Consider the following 20,879-nt stretch of genomic DNA (forward strand, 5'->3'; position numbering starts at 1 on the left):
AGTGCCTCAGCACCCCCACAGGGAAGAATTTCTGCCTAATGTCTAATCTAAATCTCCCCTCTGTCAGTTTAAAGCCATTCCCCCTTGTCTTGTCACTACATGCCCTACAAAACGTCCCTCTGCCTCCTGTGTCCGAGATAAGAGTGTTGGGTACAGAGTTTTAACATTACTATCGTAAGTCAATGGTGCATCTTAAAAATACATTGACAATACAAGCAATAATCTGCCAGTCTCCTTATGTGTGAATTTCTGGTTTGCAACCAAATAACTATATTTAAGCTGTTATAATTTTCAAAGGAGGAATTCTCTGCTGTAGAGGTAAAATATTTGGCTGCATTTAGACTGAGATCATCTATTTGCAGAAAGTGTGTACAGCCACCCAGGAGGCTTCCTTGAAGACTTCAACTGCCTCTCCCAACTAACTGAGAGGGACTCCTGGGATGGGACACTCAACTGGCATGACAGCATGCTGCATCTTTATTGCTGGAATTTGAGCTGAGGCCATAAATATTGACACACAAATGACCTTAAAATCAAATACAACTGTGCGCCAAGAGGAAATAAAAAAACAGAGCCCTCATCATTAATCCCATTCATTAGGTCTGCTTACCACCATTTGCTATTGGATGCACAATTTTTGAAGATCTAGTGCTAGCCTTTACTATTACAGAGAAAGATGAAAATGAAAGGAAAGGGGAGAGAAAGGGAGTGGGAAGGGGCAGGAGAGGAGAGGAGAGGAGAGGAGAGGAGAGGAGAGGAGAGGAGAGGAGAGGAGAGGAGAGGAGAGGAGAGGAAAGGAGAGGAGAGGAGAGGAGAGGAGAGGAGAGGAGAGGAGAGGAGAGGAGAGGAGTAAGAGGCAAGGGGAAGGAAAAAAAGGAAGGGGAAGGGGATGGGAAAGGGAAAGAGGAAGAGGCAAGAAGAATGGGACCAAAGATTTAATTAGCTGCTTACTGGAAGACAGTAAAAGACTTCTGTTTTTTTTAAAGAAAGGAAACTGTGTATTTGCCATTCGGATGCTAGTTATTATTTGAGACCTGACTATTAAATGCTGTAGTGGTGGTTTTTGTTCCCATGTAATCATCTCCAGACTCTGAGTTCACCTGACTGGCAAAAGACATTATATACATGCACTATAATACAGGTGCTTTGGAGATGCAAATTGTTTTCAAAACTTTTGACAGACTGACCTGTCAACCCCAGTAAAATTCTGTCATTATCAAATGCTCCTGCTTGTTTGTGTTTGTCTGGCATTTGTTTATTCATCTCCTTTTCCCCTCGCTATCTGCTGCAAATGCTGTTTAACAGCATGTAGGGCCATGAGAGGACTCACTTCAAAAACAAAGTTGAAGTCAGTAGTCTCAGGTTCCTACTCCTGTCATTTGAAAATGCTAGGTAGTTGGAGAGGGGATCCCTAAGCCATGAAATACCCACCAGCGTCACTTGCAGACTCAATACACTCCGGGGGAAGGTGTGCGAGCAGCAGTATCCGCCTGGGTTTGAATACACAGCGCAGCAGAACACCTATTTTCTTTTCCACACGTTGCTCACAAACCCCATCCTCACAGTCAGCCTTACCTGATGTTTAAAAAGGAGTTATAATGCTCATTTATCTTTTCTGGGAGGAGAAAAAAAAAAAAAACGTGTTAATGCAGCCTTTGAATAAGTGCTGCCCTGCTCTTTAAATGCTAAAGTTCACTAAAACTCCACTGATTTATGTGCAGCTTTTGACTGCCAGCACCTGGCAGATGAAGAAACCTACTCAAGCTTCAGTCATAAACAGATAGCATACAATTTAATTTTAATGTGCTCGTTAGTCGTAGCACATTTCAGACATAATTGTGAACGCAACACAAAATTATAGCAAAAAGACAATTTTAATGCTGCCGTAGAAAAAAAGGTTATATGAAGAGTCTTATAATGGTGCTTCATTGTCAACAACAAAACAGGGCACAGAGTGCATTACAGTGTCTGTGCTGTTTACATGCCAATATTTTATACGTAGATTCTCACATGGTGTCAGCTGTCAGTTACTTCTGCAAATTAACTGCCAAAAATGGAGACGAACAGAATCACTTAGTGTGCTGGTAACCACGGGTTACCTTTCATATGCCTAAAGATAAAGCTGCAGTATGGAATCTTGGGAGAATAATTAGGCAGAACAAAACAGAAAGTTACCAATTGAAATAAAAAGGCATTCTACAATAGGAAATAACAACAAAGAGCGCTTATAAATAAGTAAAAGAGGTTATATCACCGAATGCCTCATAACTTTTTAAGCAAAGTATTACAGTACAAACATTTTAAAGGCTTTATCAATGTTTAGGAAATACAGTACAAGTTTTTCAAATAGATTTAACCCTTTGAGCACTGAGTCTATTTTGAATTTTTTCTTTTTATTCTTTTTTTTATTTTTACTTTTTTTTTTACTAATAAATACCTTTAAAAGTCATGTTGTGCAAAACAGTTAGAATGCATGCCAGGAATGCAGTCCGTGGCTTCTGTTTCTTCAGACAGTTTAACAAAAAAAAAAAACCCAAAACAAAAACAAAAGATAGCAACACTAATAAATATGTATAATTTAAACATGAACCTCTACTAATATAGATGTACTGTATAGCAAAACAAAACATACTTTGCTTTAAGAATAATGTTTCTGAATATTTTATAAATGCTATCTGTGGTATCTTTCATCATATAATTTACAATGTTTGGATGTTAAAGGAAAAACTGTTGATCTAAAAAATGAAATATACACTATATATAGGTACAATTTATACCTGGGACTTATCAGGTACAAACCCCACTGTTGCTAAAAATGCTGAAGAAAAAAGAAAATGGCATTAACCACAATCACATTTTCCATAAGAGATTTTGAAATCTATACAATATATACATCTATGTTTCAATGTGAAAATTATGTTTTTAAATTTCAAGGTGTGAGACACCTCTGCATAAATGGAGGTTCATATTAGTAACCGGAACTAAGCTGGTAAGGGTTTAAAAAAAACATATCCACACATTTTTACCAAATTAATGCAAAAGTGCTTCAAAGTACTCAGAGGGCTAAAGATTATAGGGTGAGAAATACCAGCACACTTAGGTCACATGAAAAAAGTGCACCAGAATTAGTTATAAATGCTTAATTAAACTGTCAGTTAATGCATGCAGCTTGATGCATCAGAGGGATGCACAGCAACTAAATCAAATTTACACAAAATTCCAAACACTTACCACTGCATTTTAACCTTCATATTTTACCAGTAACAACAGCTGATTATGCACCTCTATTTAAACACTGTACAGTTATACAAAACAGTTCAGCCCAGAGCGACTCTGGAGTTAAAATAAGAACATGTGCCAAGAACTAAACAGTAGCTTTAAGGCGTCTTTGACAGTTTTCCTCAAAGCAAATTACAGTTATTTTAATCGAAAGCAAATGCTACTGCTTCTCTAACTCTGAAACATACAGAAGATGATCCTCTGGTGACTTCCCATGTGTTTTGCTAAGATGAAGTTTAACAGCATGCTTGCTTGCAAAAGTCCTGTTACAAAGTTTGCACTGATAAGAAGTTCCGATATCTTCCTCTGGAGAGGATGTCACCAGTTTTTCCGATGGTGACTTTGCTTGTGCTATCTGACTGTTAATCTGTTCACTGGACAGTTTGGACAAGTCTCTTAACCTGAAACCCAGATGTGATTCAAGATGACTGATATAAGTTGAAGGAGTTCTGATCTGTGAAGCACAGTCATTACAAAAGAACACTGGGTGCCCAGTGTCCAAATTTTTAAGGAACTTAGTTCCCCCCGTCCTTCGGAGCTGGTATTTCACATTGGCTAGCCAGTGGCTAATTGTGGTCATTGAAAGTCCCGTAAACCTGGAAATGTGCATTCTTTCTTGAGGGCTCAAGTCCGACATCATGTATTTACCCTCTGAAGTCTGCCGCAAACTAGCTGCAAACTGGGCCTGCAATATGAGCAAGTGCTGAGGGTTCCAGTTAGACTGACGTCCCTTCCTTTTTTGAGCTGGTGTACTCTCTTCTGGTTCCTCTATTGTGGTACCATCAATGTCAGATTTCTCAGATATGCTGGAAGGTGTGGAAGATTTTGATGTGTGACTTTCTGTCAGGTTCTTCAGCATATCAGATATATCTGACAAGGCATTCTCGCGTAGCGGCGAGTTTGACATGAATGACACGACTGCAGATGTCTTTGCTGTTGTCACTGTAGATGAAGAAGATGCAGAAGATGTCGATGTAGATGACAAAAGCGCTGAACCCAAAGAGCAGCTTTTGTCACTCTTGCCTTTCGTCAAATCTATAGGTTGGTCATTGTTGACATGATAAAAATAACGGTCTAAGTGGTCTGGTTTTTTGGATTGTAGAGGTGGGGTGGCCACTGCAGCCTTTTCTGCCAAACTGTTGCTCATTTTAAACAGCATGCTCATTGGATCCAAAGCAGGCAAAGATGGCTTTGCTGCCTTCCCAAGGTGAATATTCATGACAGACTGCAGTGCACTTAATGGATTTACAAATGGCTGTTCAGGAGGGTGGTCAGTAATGATAGCTGTGCTGCTACTTAAAGAACTTACAATGGACTTAACAGGCTCCTTCCCATTTTCCACAGGTTCTACAGTTGGACTATCCTTGCAACCATCTCTCTGAGGGACTGGGCTGTTCTGCTGGCTTTTAAAGCCACCATCATTGGAGGACTCCATCTTAAGGGGTTCACTGACTTCACTACTGCATGGCGAAGGCGTCGCACGCTTCATTGGAGAAAACTTCCCTTCAGGCTCTTTCATTTTTTCCTCCACTTTAGCCACCTTCTCAGTGACTTTCTTTACCAATTCTTCCATGGCGTGAAAGTTTGTTTTTGGCACAGGTGAGGTCTGGCTACTTGGAGGAGACACCAAGGGCTGGTTTTTAGTTGGCGATACTAGTTCATTGTTTCCAAACATAGGTTTTAAAGGTGTGCTCTTCCCAGATGAGCCCAATGACAGCTTCATCATATTGGGCAGCTGATAGGCAGCATGAATGCTGGGATAGCCACCCCAGCTTGGTGTGCCATTCTGGGCTTTGTTTATAGCTGATGTAACTGTGTTTTCTAAAGACTTCAATATATCTAATCCCCCTTTAGGGCTTTCTTCCAGGTCATTTTCAGTCAAGTAATGGTATTTTGAGGAGATATCATACTTCTCCTCATCTTCACTTGACTTTTCTTTGTCTTTCATTTTGTCATCAGCAATGCTTCTTTCTTTATCTACTTCTTTTTTTATTTCAACATTTAATTTAGGGGAAACACTAGAAGGTGTATTGGATGGAGACGTAAAAGTGGTGGCAGCAAGGGGCACAGACTGGACTTTCTCATCTACTAAAGATGTTATTGTTGGAGTTGCTGGGGCTTCTATAATTGGCTTTCCTTTTTTCATGGCAGAGTTAGTGACTTTAATAAAATGTCCCGTCACCATCATGTGAGCCGTGAGTTCCTGCAGAGTGTCATGCGAGCTTCCGCACTCCATGCACTTCAGGATTTGAGATTTTCTCGCCTCAAAGTGCCAGGCATAGCTGGCACCGTTCTGGTGACCATAGCGATTATTTGGCGTAATGTAAGGATTAGAATTCTTTTGAAGTGCATCACTGGTATCTGAGATTGTTGCTTTTGGTGTCCCACCTGTGGAATCTGGAGAACTCGGAAGTTCAAGCTCCAGTGATGCTTTCTTTCTAGTAGCTGGGATAATTTTTGCTGCTACAGGTGTAACAGGTTCCTTCAGAGGCACTTTTTGGTAGTGTTTTGTTTTGATCATATGAACACTCAAATCCTGAAGAGATTCAAATGAATGACCACAGTACATACACTTTAAAACTTTCTGGGCATCTTCTTTCCCTTCCATTTCAAGCAAAGAACGTTTACGAGGTTTGGACCATCTTTTGGGATTATTGTTATCAGTTTCATGGTTGTCATCTCGATAATGTCCTGTTTCATTCATGTGCACTGTTAATTCTACTAAAGTATCATAGGCAGCACTGCAGTCTTTACATCGGAATTTACTGGCTCCAGTAAATATAGAGCCATAAAGCTTACTGCTTTGTCTGTACAATTGAACTGTGCTAAAAAGACTTGGTTCAGGAAGAATTCTGCTCTGAGAAACTTGCTGCAGTGTTTTAGCCATAGCAGTCTGGTGCCAGTCAAAACTGCCACTTCCACAACTGCTACTGCTGCTGCTGCTGCTGCTGCTGCTACCATTGTTCTTTTCCGAAATCGGCTGGTGAAGGTTCAAATTGAGATTGGACCAGTAGGAATTGGAGAGGAAGTTATTATAGACAGCTTTCATTTGTTCTAAACTATCAGATACAGTAGAATCTTCCAGTGGTATTGAGACCTCCTTGCTCTCTTCCTCATTTTTGACGGAGCTGCTCTCGAAGTCTGCCATGCGGTCACTTGTCTCACTGATATGTGACTCACTATCCATTTCATGGCTAGAAAATTCAGCTGCTGGAGAGTTTTGGTAGCTTTGGCAGTTCTTACTGAAGTCTTTTCCTGGACATGCATATTTTGCTGAAGGCTCCCCATCAACTGCATTTTCATCAGGTTCCACATCTTCTTCCACCAATGCTGCTGCTTTTAGTTCATCTGAAACATAGGCTATGATGAAGAGAACAAAATACAAGTTAGTTTCTGCTGATCATACTTTTGCTTAAATATTTTAGCCAAAGTATACTTATTTGTAAAATTAAACAGTTAAAATCTAGTGTTTCTTCAGAGCAAGAAAAAAATCTGCTCTTCAAACATAATTTGCCACCTTATTCTTCTCAAGGGGCAACAGCTTGAAATTAAAACTAAATTTGAAATTAATGAAGCACATTCTGGAGGTGGCATTCATTTCTAAAGTAATAAATTACTTGTATCAACCTCAGAGACAGCAGTTCCTGTCTGTCAATTAATATGTCTTATGCTTCTCCTACCCCTAATGCATTTCTTAACAGACAGATTCACAATTTAAATTAAGCAAGCATTTTTTGCTCATTACAGATTTGAGATTCAATCTTTAATAGAGTACAACAAACACCAAAAATTTCTAGAAAGTAAAAAAATCCTCAGCTGCAATAATAGAAAACTGAGGTTTTTAAAGTTATCATTATTAGTAGTATTCTTTTTTAGAGTAGGAAATGGTAAAAGCAGGTGACGCAACCTTTGGAAACAACTAACTACGAGCAATTTGAGGATATTCATTATGGGAGTAACAAATGACCTATTCACATTTAAACCTACCTTTCTCAATGTGAAAGCCCATGCAGAATTATGTCAGGAGCTACTTCAAGGAAATTGGTATGCTGCATTCATTCTTGCTGTATAAATATATACAAGACCTTCCAGTGGACCTTACAAATGTCAAAGTGTTTGCTCTTTAGACTACTTTGTCAATATTTACTCAGCATAAGCTACACGGACACCCAACAGGGATCCTGTCTTCTTTCCCCCCTCAAGTCATGCAACTGGTGATGTAAATCTAAGATACTATTCCTGAATAGAATAGCTGGGAACTCACAGTAAACAAATCTTTTTTTTCTCATGGTGTTTCTGGGCACATATTCTACACATTCTAAGTGTACCAAGTTTTTCCTTTTTGCAGAAAAACTATGGAAACATCAAGAGAAGGATCATTAACTGATCAAAATTACCTATTTCTATATAATGCATTAATTTACAGCTAAGCAAGAAAGCAAAAATACAGCATGACTATTCTGTATTAAGTGAAGTTTAAAATTTACTTACAATCTCTCACAAATAAATTTATAAACTTTGGAAAAAACAAACAAACAAACCAACCCAAACCACATTACCAGTAGACCCTATGGTTGAAGACACTTAACTTTTGACCTTCTCTTCAGCACATGTGGAATGTGTGATATCTGTATCTTAAACACATCAAATAATCTATAGCTTGCTTATTCAGGCAGAGAAGATATAAGTTTACACCCCTAAAAGACCCTAATTTAACCAACAGAGTAAAAAATGTAGAACGGTATAGTAGATATCACATATACAGTATTGAACCCTGCAAACTTCAGGGAAAATATGTTTAAATGTTATCAGAAAATCACAGGAGAGAAAACAACTGTTAAAAGGAACAATGAAATCAGGCTTTTAGTTTCACATGGAGTATTTCTTCAGTCAGTTAGGTAACACAAAATATTCGCTACTGTTCTTTAACATGCATAAAGGGTAGCAAACCTTCCTCCAAGCATGTAAAGTTATAATCTGATCTTCAGAACAGAAGTTAAATCTAAGAAAGCACAAACATATCATAGAATCATAGAATCATAGAATCGTTAGGGTTGGAAAGGACCTTAAGATCATCTAGTTCCAACCCCCCTGCCGTGGGCAGGGCCACCTTACGCCAAACCGTATCACCCAAGGCCTCGTCCAACCTGGTCTTGAACACTGCCAGGGATGGAGCATTCACAACCTCCCTGGGCAACCCATTCCAGTGCCTCACCACCCTAACAGGAAAGAATTTCCTTCTTATATCCAACCTAAACTTCCCCTTTTTAAGTTTTAACCCATTACCCCTTGTCCTGTCACTACAGTCTCCAATGAAGAGTAACACAAAATAGGGATTAGATTATTTCAGTTCAGATAATTTCAGTGCAGAAAAGTCATGCAGCAAGGGTCCTATTTTTAACATCTGGGAGATCACAGTTTGAAAAAATTTGAAACTTTATTCTAAGATCCCTCAAAGATGCTGATACAAAGGCCAGACTTCGACAACAAGTTTATGATTTTTCGAAATATTTTGAAAAAATGTTATTGATTTATATATATTACAGTCATGCTGGCAATTCATCCCCAGGATCAGCACCTATCCTGCAAATACTTGCAAGGAAACCAGTACAAAGAATCCTATTAGGTGAATTTCATTCAATACTTTCATTCCCTATGGATGGTACAAATTGCTTTTCACCTTAACTATTTGTTCTACCATGTATCTGAACTCTACCAACAATTTAGGCAAAGGAGACCAAAGCAGTTCAAATTACTCTCTAAAGCTGAAAAATTCTGAATAACTACTGATAATGTGTAAACAACTGTCTAACAACTACCTGCCAACCATGCTGGCATATCCCAGTGATGTAAATAAGGATGGATGGAAAGAAGAAACAACAGTATGAAATCTATGCTCCAACAGCAAACATACCCTTTTCCACCTTGTGGAAACAGTTTTTCTTTTACAACTCCTGTTCCTTTGCTTCTGCTGTGAAGCTGAAGAATAATTCCCTTTTTATGAGGTAAAGAAAATCCAAGGTTATTGCCACACTGCCTGCATTATAATGATCTCACTCCCACCTGCAGGCCAAGATGGCACACCAAAGTACTCTGAAGGTATACCTGTCTTTTGCTGTTTTTCTCCACTGAGTGCTAGTGTGAGCACGTGCCACCCATTCCTACCTCACATCCCACACCAAAGCCCTGGGATCTGTCCCTGCACACGATGGAAACTCCCCATCAACACATACAAGGGTCACAAAAAACAAGCACAGAATTAGTCTGTGTTTCCTTATATTTTTATTTCTCTTATTAATGAAATCTTACAGATTTTGTTTGGACTGAAACAGTTGTATTGTCACATTCACAGTATTTTTAGAGAGTGACTTTTACATTAGGGAAAGCCTCCAGCACGCAGCTCATTTAAATGTAAATCTATTTACCTTTCATGCTTTCTTTGCCCTTTTCACCAACTATCACGCACATTTGCGTGTTAACCAGGAGCTGCCTCCTTTATAGCTGTTCTCCTTCCTAACCTCAAGCTGTGAAGCCAACTTGTGACATCAGTCTTTGATCCAGAAATGCAGGAAATGAGGCACAAATGACAGCATAGAATGGAACCCAGAATCTGCAACTCAGATAAACTACAGGCTGAACAACTCCTTCTGCTCTTTCCCCTATACAAAGGAGAGGAGGGATGAAACAACATTACTCCCAACTTGTTTCATTACCCTCAACTTTCTCAGCCAAAGATTTATGCAAGAGATGAGGCTGCTCAAGGAAATATCTTAGCCTAAGATGTAAAACACCATCCTAAACTGGAATTTACACTACTAGCTTCCAATTCCTTATTCCAAGGGCCTTAAGGGAAATACAAGGCAACCCAGCAACTCCCAGACCAACTTGCAATGGCAGACTTGGGGCATACTCAAAGGTCCTGCAGCACCACTACAGGCTGACATATGGAGGCTTTTCCTCAGAAAACCTAATTAAATTGTTACCAGCATGTGAGACAGAAGAAGAGAGTGGGTTAAGGACAAACTTCAGTCCTTAATGCTCTGAAGCAGAGAGCATGGGATTCAGTACAGGTACTCATGTAAAGGAGCCCATCTGCAGCTGAGGGAATCTCTGATCCCTCCATGCCCTACCAGATTTGCTCAGAGGAGAGAGATGATATATATTGGGTTTGAGCACAGATGAAGGTAACAACATCACTGCAACAGAAAGAAGGACAAAGAGGCCCAAAGCAGAGAAATTTCTTGTTTAGCTAAGTACATACAAGAAGAGCAAAGAGAATATAAAAACAGAAAACAAAATCAGGAGGTGATGCTAAATAATTTTTTTCCGTGAGATTCACTGCCTGGTGGAGAAAGTGTCTTTAAGAAGCCCATTGTTACTCAGCTGTTTCCTTCTTATAAAAATAAATAAATAAATAAGGCTTGTCTTTGATATTTTTCAAATGTAGAGTGAATGTTTGAAACAGTGGGGTGTCTGTTGAATTCTTCTTCAATGCCTTGACAGAAAAGTCGGACAGAAAAAAAAAACAAACCCACCTTTAAAGGCAGCTCTAATAGCAGAAGAAGTTAATAAGAATGGAAGTGAAAGAAATTAGGTGGTTCTGGATTTTGTTTTTCCCAAGCAAAGGAAGAAAAAAAAAATTACAGTTCTTGAAAAAGTTCTCATTTTACACCTCATGGGGCAACATAAGCCACAGAAAATTGCCTGTGAGTTGAACACTGATGTCACTATGACATATCTGACCAAAATGGAAAGCAGGTCCCTAGTACACTCCCCAGTTTATACAGAAGGTGAGGATATCAAAGGGGTTCTGAAACCTATCACAGGTGCAGCCACAATAAGGTTGAGAACAAGTATTTCCCTCATTAATGTTTGTTGTAATTATTAACTGAAGTGCTAGGTCATAATGAAATTAAAACATTTGATATCAATACATATCAGTAAACTGTGGTATAATGAAATTTATTTCCACACAAGAGGGAATTACCTTCATAACTGAGCTATGGATCATTTCCTTGCCACTGAAATAAATTGTGATCCATCACTACCCAAAATAATCTACATATTATATATACACCAATAAACTCACATACCTGGCTCCACACAGACACCAGAGATCTACTATACAAGAGCAGAGAAATATCTCCATCTACTACATCTCTGCAGGCAGAAGAAGTCTTTGTGCAGCTAAAACAATTCTTACTTTACTGATGTCCCAGGCCTGACTCAGCAATGTTCTGAGGTGTCCACCAGCACAACAGCTACTGGCTTGAACCCCGATGGCTGGAGGTCCTCTTCAGCAGAAAGAGGAAAAACATCACACGGTTTTCATCCCTTCCACAGCAATATCCACCCAGTAACGCAGTCAGACACATATCTCCTACAGTTTGTATGGAAATACAAAACCATAGCATGAAAGGTATACTTTACTCCTCTCCAAAAAACAACCCATTGCACAATTCCTCCCTTATTTCCTGAAAAATGCACCTGAGACCATATATTTTGGCTTGGTTCTATCCAAATATTTGATTTCAATATTTATGAAATGTCTTTGCTTTAATCATGCTTTTCTGCAAAGATTTCTTCTTACTAAATCCACTAGTTTATTTCTTCTAAATCCATTAGTTAAGTTTCATAGAATAATTGAAAGGTTTGGGTTTGAAGAAACCTTGGAGCTCATCAAGTTCCAATCGCCCTGCCATGGGCAGGGACACCCTAAACTAGACCAGCTTGCTTCAAGCCCCATCCAGCCTGGTCTTGAACACTGCCAGGGATGGGGCAACCACAGCTTCTCTGGGCAACCTGTGCCAGCCTTCTCCACCCTCACAGAAAGAACTTCTTCCTAATATCTAATCTAAATCTCCCCTCTGACAGCTTAAAGACATATTTAAACTAGCATACAAACTCTTTGCTTTAAAAAATACCAAAACATTTAAATATATCCATGGCAGGGAGGTTGGAACTAGATGATCTTAAGTTCTTTCCAACCTTAACCATTCTTTGATTCTATATTCTTCTCCCATGAAAAAATGCTTAACTTCAAGTTTATCAAAACTATTCAGCTCCTTGGAAATCTTTGGCTTTAACCAAACAGCTTTTCCTTTAAAAAAATTACAAACAGATTTATTATTTATTTACGTGTGGTTTGAAATCATCATGTAATACTAAGTGTCATCTCCCAAACCGTCAATTCCTTAAAATCCTGAACCCATATAAATTTCACACTTAAGAGCAGGAAGACCATACATAATAAAGAGGGAGCTCAGTCTGAACACAGGTCCAGGGAAAGCCAAGAGAGAAACAACAGCACGAAGATTATTTGACTGTGCCAATGAACCTTACTCACAAAATTAATGAACAGAGGCAAGAGAAAACCAACTCAGTGGATGGAGTCAATCCTATGCAACCTAATGCAAATGAAGGCATATAAAAGAGTTATACTGGTCTGTTAGAAAACTCCCACTCCACAGGCCTCACACTTACAGGAAGAAAGTCAAGCATTTCACCCACAACATGAGCTATATTCCTATACTGAGACTGACTGATAATTCATGTGTAACTGAAATTGTATTTGAGACTTCACTATTTGGTAGAGACGTTAGCATGCTCCTCATTAGGTAACAGAAATGGGAGGTATGAGGGGCTGCCCTGGGTACAAGACTGGCAAATGACAATGCTGTCTCTAAATGGGCATGGCAATACTGATTACCCAGCACCTTGACAGGGATATTATTCCTGTTAGAAAGGTCAAAGGTTGTGTTTCTTAGAGGCAGGACTGTCTATTATGGGGGAGAAATGTTATTTCCAAGTGGAGAGGTCAGCAGTTCTCTCACACATTGGCTGAAGTCGCTGGTACTCTGCACCGGTGCATGATCCTACTGCAAGACTGATTATTCTGCCCACTGGCAAGGTCAAGAATATTAATTTTGAACATGTTAATTTGATGCAATGTGCATGATTAATGCTTGTTTAGCTGAATTTTTTTTTTTATGTTGATAAATCTGCAGCCTTTTCATGCCAGTAAGAGTAGTATTAAGTTGCTGGGAATCAGTGTGGATGGATGCAATACAGCATGCCCTTCTAATGGGTGGCTATCATTAGACACTAGAAACTTTGACGCGTACTTGTGTTTGCTCCTTCATGAGGATACTGCAGCTGTCTGCCACAGAGGGCTCAGGAACTGGCCAGAGGAAGCTGGCCAGCTGCTCTCATCCAGCATCCCAGACTGGAATTACATTTGGAGCAACTTCAGAGAGCTCAAATCAACTCTAAGTGTTAAGAGTTGAGGATTACATGGACAGGAATACACAGTGAAGAGATGATAACAAGAAATGAGTTTATATGTCATTAATGACCAGTAACGAGTGGTGTCTCTCAGGGATCAGTGTTGGGACCGGTCTTGTTCAACATCTTTGTCGCTGACATGGACAGTGGGATTGAGTGCACCCTCAGCAAGTTTGCCGATGACACCAAGCTGTGTGGTTCAGTTGATACGCTGGAGGGAAGGAATGCCATCCAGAGGGACCTAGACACCCTTGTGAGGTGGGCTGATGCCAACCTCATGAGGTTTAACCATGACAAGTGCACGGTCCTACAGCTGGGTCGGAGCAATCCCAGGCACAGCTACAGGTTGGGCAGAGAAGAGATTCAGAGCAGCCCTGCAGAGAAGCACTTGGGGGTGTTGGTTGATGAGAAAATGAACATGGGCCAGCAGTGTGCGCTTGCAGCCCAGAAAGCCAACCGTATCCTGGGCTGCATCAAAAGGAGTGTGACCAGCAGGTCGAAGGAGGTGATCCTGCCCCTCTACTCTGCTCTTGTGAGACCTCACTTTGAGTATTGTGTGCAGTTCTGGTGTCCTCAACATAAAAAGGACATGGAACTGCTGGAACAAGTCCAGAGGAGGGCCACGAGGATGATCAGGGGACTGGAGCACCTCCTGTATGAAGACAGGCTGAGAAAGTTGGGGCTGTTCAGCCTGAAGAAGAGAAGGCTGCGTGGAGACCTCATAGCAGCCTTCCAGTATCTGAAGGGGGTCTATAAGGATGCTGGGGAGGGACTCTTCATTAGGGACTGTAGTGACAGGACAAGGGGTAACAGGTTAAAACTTAAACAGGGGAAGTTTAGATTGGATATAAGAAGGAAATTCTTTCCTGTTAGGGTGGTGAGGCACTGGAATGGGTTGCCCAGGGAGGTTGTGAATGCTCCATCCCTGGCAGTGTTCAAGGCCAGGTTGGACGAGGCCTTGGGTGATGTGATTTAGCGTAAGGTGTTCCTGCCCACGGCAGGGGGGTTGGAACTAGATGATCTTAAGGTCCTTTCCAACCCCAATTATTCTATGATTCTATGATCCTATGAAAGTGGCAGTCATCTAAGCACAGAACAAAGCAAGTCTACAGTAGGCACCTTTTCCTCCTCTCATTCCCAATTCCCCTGAATTTTGTGTAGTTTAAAGGAGGTTACAGGATTCAGGTCTCCTGTTCACTTTAGACTTTATGCTGCCATATGAAAAGTATCATAAAGGCCACCTACAAATTAAGAGAGTAAACATTATACAATTGCTATTAATTCTGAGAAGGGAGGCATATCTTTTTCTGAAACTAAATACTGTTTAGATATTTATTAAATGGGAGATTCCCATGCAATCCTCACATTTATGTATACATTATTAAATACACACCTGAACAAAACAGGATGCCATAATATTAAGTGGTGGCTTAGAAACAACTTAGTGCTATTGGACAGCATCATTCTACTGAGGCGTTCAGAAACTTCTATGAGCGTTTTATTCTTCACAGCAATCCCATGGAAGAAACATTCTTATGCACAGTTTATAACTGCATACCTGGAAATTCAAAGGTTAAAAATCACTTGCTTCATGCCAGACAAGAAGACAAGTAAACAAGCCTGTAACTCCTGTAGGTTAATATATATATAATTCAGCTATTTACAAATAACATAAGATGGCTTAAGTTTACATTTCTGTTCCTAGGTTTCTTCACAGTGTGTTTATGCGAGTACAATATATGTGTATAATTGAAAATAATTGCCAGTTTTTAGCTTAAACAATTATTAAGAATAAAAATACTCAGTGAAATACCCACAGGTGCGTGTACTCTGCACAACCCAGAGCCTGTGATTTCAAATCTCCTCTAAGCCAAGCTGCTGGGATCCAATAAATGCTGAATCTGCAGGATGCCAGCATGCTTCTTTTCACAATGGGGAAAATAGGAAAGGTTTTTGAAGTAATTAGAAGTATTGTCACAAGTCTCCTCCAAAGAGCTTTCTGCTTCCAGCACAGAGCAGGACTTCAGGTATGAAGTGAATGCTGGTTCTACCAGAGTATATGTAACATGATGGATCATGCCTCTCTCCTCCAAAGCTCTGCTCTGCCTTGATTCCTGCCCAAGGCTTAAATTCCCTGAATTTAACCTGCTGAGCAGGGTTTTTTGTAATATCTGCTCAAATTATCCACCCATCAAACATAATACCACTTCTCTCTAACATGTAGAAGAGCACATGGTCCTATCCACAAACAATTCTATGGATAGAGTTGTGTGAGGATCAGTCTGAGATCCATCTCACTTGAAGAGCTCATCTGACACCTTCTACAAGAAGGTTTTGACAAGAAGAGATCTGAAGATAAAAACACTTTAATTGAGACCCAAGGTCCAAGTTACTCCCATGTGTAATGAACAAAACCAGACAGATTTCTAAGGTTACCTCCTCACATAAAACTTGCCTTCAGATATCAATATTGTACAGTCAGAAGTGAATGATATGCTTATGACAAGCTTCACAGGAGTAACAGTTCAGAGGCTATGCCTGGGTAAGAAAACAGATTTTTATGAGGTTTGTCCTCAATTTGCAGTCTCACATGCACAATACAACTGACTCACAAAAGTACCACAGCTGCGGTGAAGCTGGAGAATATGCCCCACTTTATGCCCACAATTGACTACCAGAGGTGATGCAGGATCGCAGCAATCAAGTGGAAAGGATGAGAAACATTATGGATTCCAGTGACAACAGAAGGACCCTCCTTGCTGTCATATTTTGTGGAATCAGTCTCATTCCTACCTTTTGCTCTCTGGGAAAGTAGAGATTTTAACAGCCCCTATAAACCTGGAATTTCTGGCTAATCCTGCTGAAAAGGGAAAAAAACAACTTTTTGGCCTTCCCCACCACCACACAGCCTTTTACAAGCACTATCAGGACTAGATATAGAGCAGGCAAATGGGTAACGGAGACTGTGACTTGGTTTGAGTCAATTCAGGGTCTTGGTATTTGGTTTCATCAACATGCACGTAGGACTTCCTCCCCTTGCCACCATTCTGAGTTCCTGGGGAAAGGATGCCCTTAATCCAAGTACACAAAAGTTACAAATTTACATCATTTGAAGGAGCATAAAGTTCCTTGCTATCCCTCGGGAAGTTAAGGGTCAGCTAACCATCCACAAAGGATGATCCCATTAGGGATCCAAGAGCCAGGCTCAGACTATTGAAGTAAACAGTTCACAAGCAGCCCCATATTCTGAAAACTTTCACATACACTTAACAACTATAATTAGTATGTCCATTAGGAACAGAAAAAACCTACCTACATTTGCTGTATAAATTATTCATCATGAATAAATGTGATCCACTCTAAGTAAGACAGAAGTGCTTTTACATTGGTTTCCAAAACAGTCGCTTGGTGTGAAGAACTACAGACTGGTTAGAGTTTCCCACTCCAGACAAGCAAATACTACAGTGGGAAATAAATGTTCATAAGCAGAAAATAGCTTCATGTTATGCTTTCACCCTAATTTTGATTTGGAAGGTATTTTTTTTTCTTAGTTTGTTTCTTGACTCTGTAAAATTTTTCTAATCATAGAATTAGCATCTTCTCAAATGACAGAATCCTCAAAGGATAAAAAATGTTTGGGATTTTTTTTTTGTTTTGTTTTGGTGGCTTGTTTTTGATTATTTTGGTTGGTTGGTTGGGGTTTTTTGTTGGGTTTGGTGGGGTTTTTTTTGTTTTATTTTGGTTTTGGTCTGCTTTTTTAAATATATGTCATAATCAACATTGTGGTAAAATGAAGCCAAATTCTCTGTATGAACTGTTACTAAAACATAGTGACACAATCTCTGCTTGATATCAGCATTTGGGTGGCATCTTTTAATCACTTAAAAGCACATGGGGCATTCAACAAGCTAATATAAGATTCACAGCCAACTGCAGGATAAGCAGGCATGAGCATAAAAGTTCTCAATATGGCTCTAATAGCTCTTAATTATTATAATCCTTCACTGAGCAAACAGATGTTGTATGGGAACTTTAGTTTCTTCAGATGCAGTAATCAAACCATTCTGCTTCTGCCTTGCCTCTTTTCAGTAAATGCTTTGTATAGTGGAGTGGAAATAGCAAATGTAGTGACAAAATGACCATTTAATTGTCACAGAAATCTGTTTCTGAACAAAACTGATGTTGCTGTTTCTCTTTACCCACATTTCTCAGAGTCTTCTGATTATGGTTTAGCATTTTTTTAGACTAAGAAAAAAAATCTTACACCTTCCTTTCTGTAATTTTCCTACATCTTTGGTTGCTTCTAATCTGTCTCTTACAAGTTTTATAGTAAACAGAACACTGGCTCTCTATTTGTGTTTAACTTTACTAATATTAACACACACCTCTGGAGCTGCAGCCTTCATTGTGAAGCATTTAAAAATCATGTTTCCATCTAAAATGCTTCAGTATATTACAGTGAGTCATTCTACTTGATTTATTCATAAATGATCATGACTAGCTAAGACATTCAAAATGTACCAAAAGACCTTCAACCCAATCCTTTATTTTTCTTGCAAATTTGAAATTCCCACTGAAGTTCTTTAGACAGGAGTTTCAATAGCTATTTTGGCTGCAGTATCTCCTTACAATAAACTCCATGCAACTGTATAAACAGTAGAGCAGAAATCCAAATTATTTCAATCATGATTTCAGCTATTGTGAATTTGTACTTATAATGAAGTTTCTCCATGAAAAAAGGGAGATCACTGTGGACCAACAAAGCTTTGTGTCCTTTCACAGTTTTTATTCAGCCCTCATTTAAGGAAAACAGGTATTGATCGCAATATGAACCTTAGGACTCAGAGAAAGCAGGGATTCCAAGGATTACCTTTATGAGATGGTCCGAGTTTGTTTTGTATGGATAGCAAAAAGAAGCCCTGAATATTTATTTTACTCATTTACTAACTACACTAATATACGCTTCTGTAAATGTGTCTCTGTCTAGCACTAGCTATTGAACTAAACAGTATTTGAATAGGAGGGGTTTGCTGTAATACCATGCTAAAATAATCTGATGGAAACAAATGGTCCACTGATTCCTGAATAGAAAATTTGTTGGAAAACCCTGAGAACTAGAGGATGAGGGGGAGGGGATTAAAATGTCACTTTAGAACCACCAACCAAACTCTTGTCATTTTTAAAAGATGTTCCTGTGGCACAATATGAATAGTTTATAGCCACAATTGTGAACATTTAATGTCATATAAGAAAAGTCACTTGTCAAGAGCCTTTCCTTTACAAGCACCCTCATCATGACCTGTGTTAATGAAGTTAATTGAATTTAAGATCAATAATGGTTAATTATTGCAATTTGACATTCTGAGATAAATGGCTTTAAGACAGAGAAATGTGTGTGTATGTGAATTCTCTCCAAGGAAGGTGAACACATTACAGCCTAAGAGGGATCACACAGTCCTTCCATTGATCCTGGTACAATCTGATCGACCTAATCCTCTGATGAATGTGGGCTTTTCACAGCTACAAGTAAATGTTCTACAAGACTACTCTAACCCTTGTCACTGACCAAATCTATATGAGCTGTACACTAGAAATCTATTGAGATAGATTAAAGAACTGCTGTAGAAACAAGAGATGCTTCAATAAAGATGAAGCTTTATTATAGTGACTATTAATGTTACATGCGGTATGCAATTATGAATGCTTATAGACCATAATAGTTTAATTTTGGTCAGTTAGATGTAAATGATCATAACTGAGCAATAGTGTTAAATTAAAAAAATACCAGCTTAAAAAAATCCAATAACCATGTTGAATTTGACGACTTATACGCGAATGTTGAATAAGAAAGCGTATTTAAAATCACCTTTGAAATGTGCAAGAAGATGCTCACAGACAGGTATATATATCCCGAAGTCATTCACAACCTACTTCATCTAGGGGTTTTTTTAAGTTTACTTTCACAATAGTTCCTCAACATGAAGACATTTTTTTCAAACGTGTTAGTAATGATATTCTTACACGCATACTGAACAAGTTAAATGACCACTTACAAGATTTATAATGACAAAGTAAATGTCAAGGAAAAAGTATTACTGATTGCAGAGCACTGACAATAAAAAGCTGCTGAAGAGTTCTGTCAAAATGTAAGATTATGCAAAAACACTATTGAGAACACTGCTAATCATCTGCTCTTGTCAATTACTTGAAGGGTATCTGACAGCATATTTACATTAAACACATTTCAGTAGCAAAATCCTTAATGCTGTATCAGAATATTTTCATTATCAGTAGAAATCCTTTAAAAAGTCCCTTTGCAGCGTAGCATTATAGCAGCAGTGATGTAATATCTATTGCTGTATCAGGCAAGGGTATCTATTTCATGCTATTATAGCTGCATAACACTTGAAATAATATAACCAAAGATTAAATATACATGTAATATGGCAATCTCCACATTCCCGTACCCAGCACAGGTACTTTCAAGTAACAGCTTTGTAGGAGTCTCAACCTAAGCGCAAACAGATGATCTGTCTTTGTCTGGCTATTCTTTTAGCCTTTTACACCTTGTGTGACTGTATTTTATTACGGCAAAAGACATTATCAAGCTGACATTTTTTTCTAAATCTTTGATTGTAACTTGCAATTCAGCTGCTTTATGAGGAGTCACATTAACTACCAATACCTTTCACCCACAGCAGAAACTTATTTTAGTTACGCCTATCTTATACTTTATGGAACCCTTCCTCCAAAATAGAGAAATAAATGGAATGTAATCAGAATGAAATGTTGATCCTTTCCACGCTTCAGCAGGCGTTACTAAAAAAGCATACATAACCCTGTTGGATGCGTAAAAGAGTAAGCATACATAAAAATGTACAGAGTGTGAGTGTCAGCTGCCTTTCAGAAGGAATTCATTGTGGCTTAGAGGAAAAAGAAGGAAAATAAGCCCCGATCACAACTTGCAGGATCAATTTATGGTCTTTCCATCACTTTCATGGCAGACAGCATACTTAAACTCAGTTTTACCTGTTTGTAAAAAAAGGAAGAGAGTCCTGATGCTCTCAATGCTCCTGAAGCACTGCGTTTTGAGAGATTTAAGCCAACCAACACTTGTTAAAACCAACCTGGCAGACAGCACAGATTACACCTCAGAATATTGATAAGGTTCAGTCCTGACTGAATTCCGACCTGCTGGCCGTTCCTGGCTAACTGCAGTCAAACACCCACCAAGAGTCAGTGGAAAACAGTTCTGCGTACCTACGGTCCCTCCTTCTCTCCGTCCCATCAACATCACTGGCAAGCCCTCGCTTGAT

The 20,879-nt window shown here is 39.2% G+C and overlaps 1 protein-coding gene across 3 annotated transcripts in view; it reads right to left on the reverse strand.

Annotated features, from left to right (window-relative positions):
• Positions 1–980: 980 nt before the first annotated feature.
• TSHZ3 (teashirt zinc finger homeobox 3) overlaps positions 981–20,879 on the reverse strand; it is a 66,515-nt gene continuing 46,616 nt past the window's right edge. For 2 of the 3 annotated variants that reach the window (XM_061469117.1, XM_061469118.1), the window contains exon 3: positions 981–6,639. In XM_061469117.1, coding sequence (XP_061325101.1) covers positions 3,440–6,639 — 3,200 coding nt within the window. In that variant the 3' untranslated portion in view covers positions 981–3,439. The remainder of the gene's footprint in view (positions 6,640–20,879) is intronic. The other variant, XR_009746168.1, reaches the window with a different exon arrangement.

The sequence above is a fragment of the Pezoporus flaviventris genome, unplaced genomic scaffold, assembly GCF_033815535.1.
Source record: "Pezoporus flaviventris isolate CSIRO_AGI_PZ_B2104156 unplaced genomic scaffold, CSIRO_AGI_Pfla_v1 ptg000054l, whole genome shotgun sequence".
NCBI classification, from domain to species: Eukaryota; Metazoa; Chordata; class Aves; order Psittaciformes; family Psittacidae; genus Pezoporus; species Pezoporus flaviventris.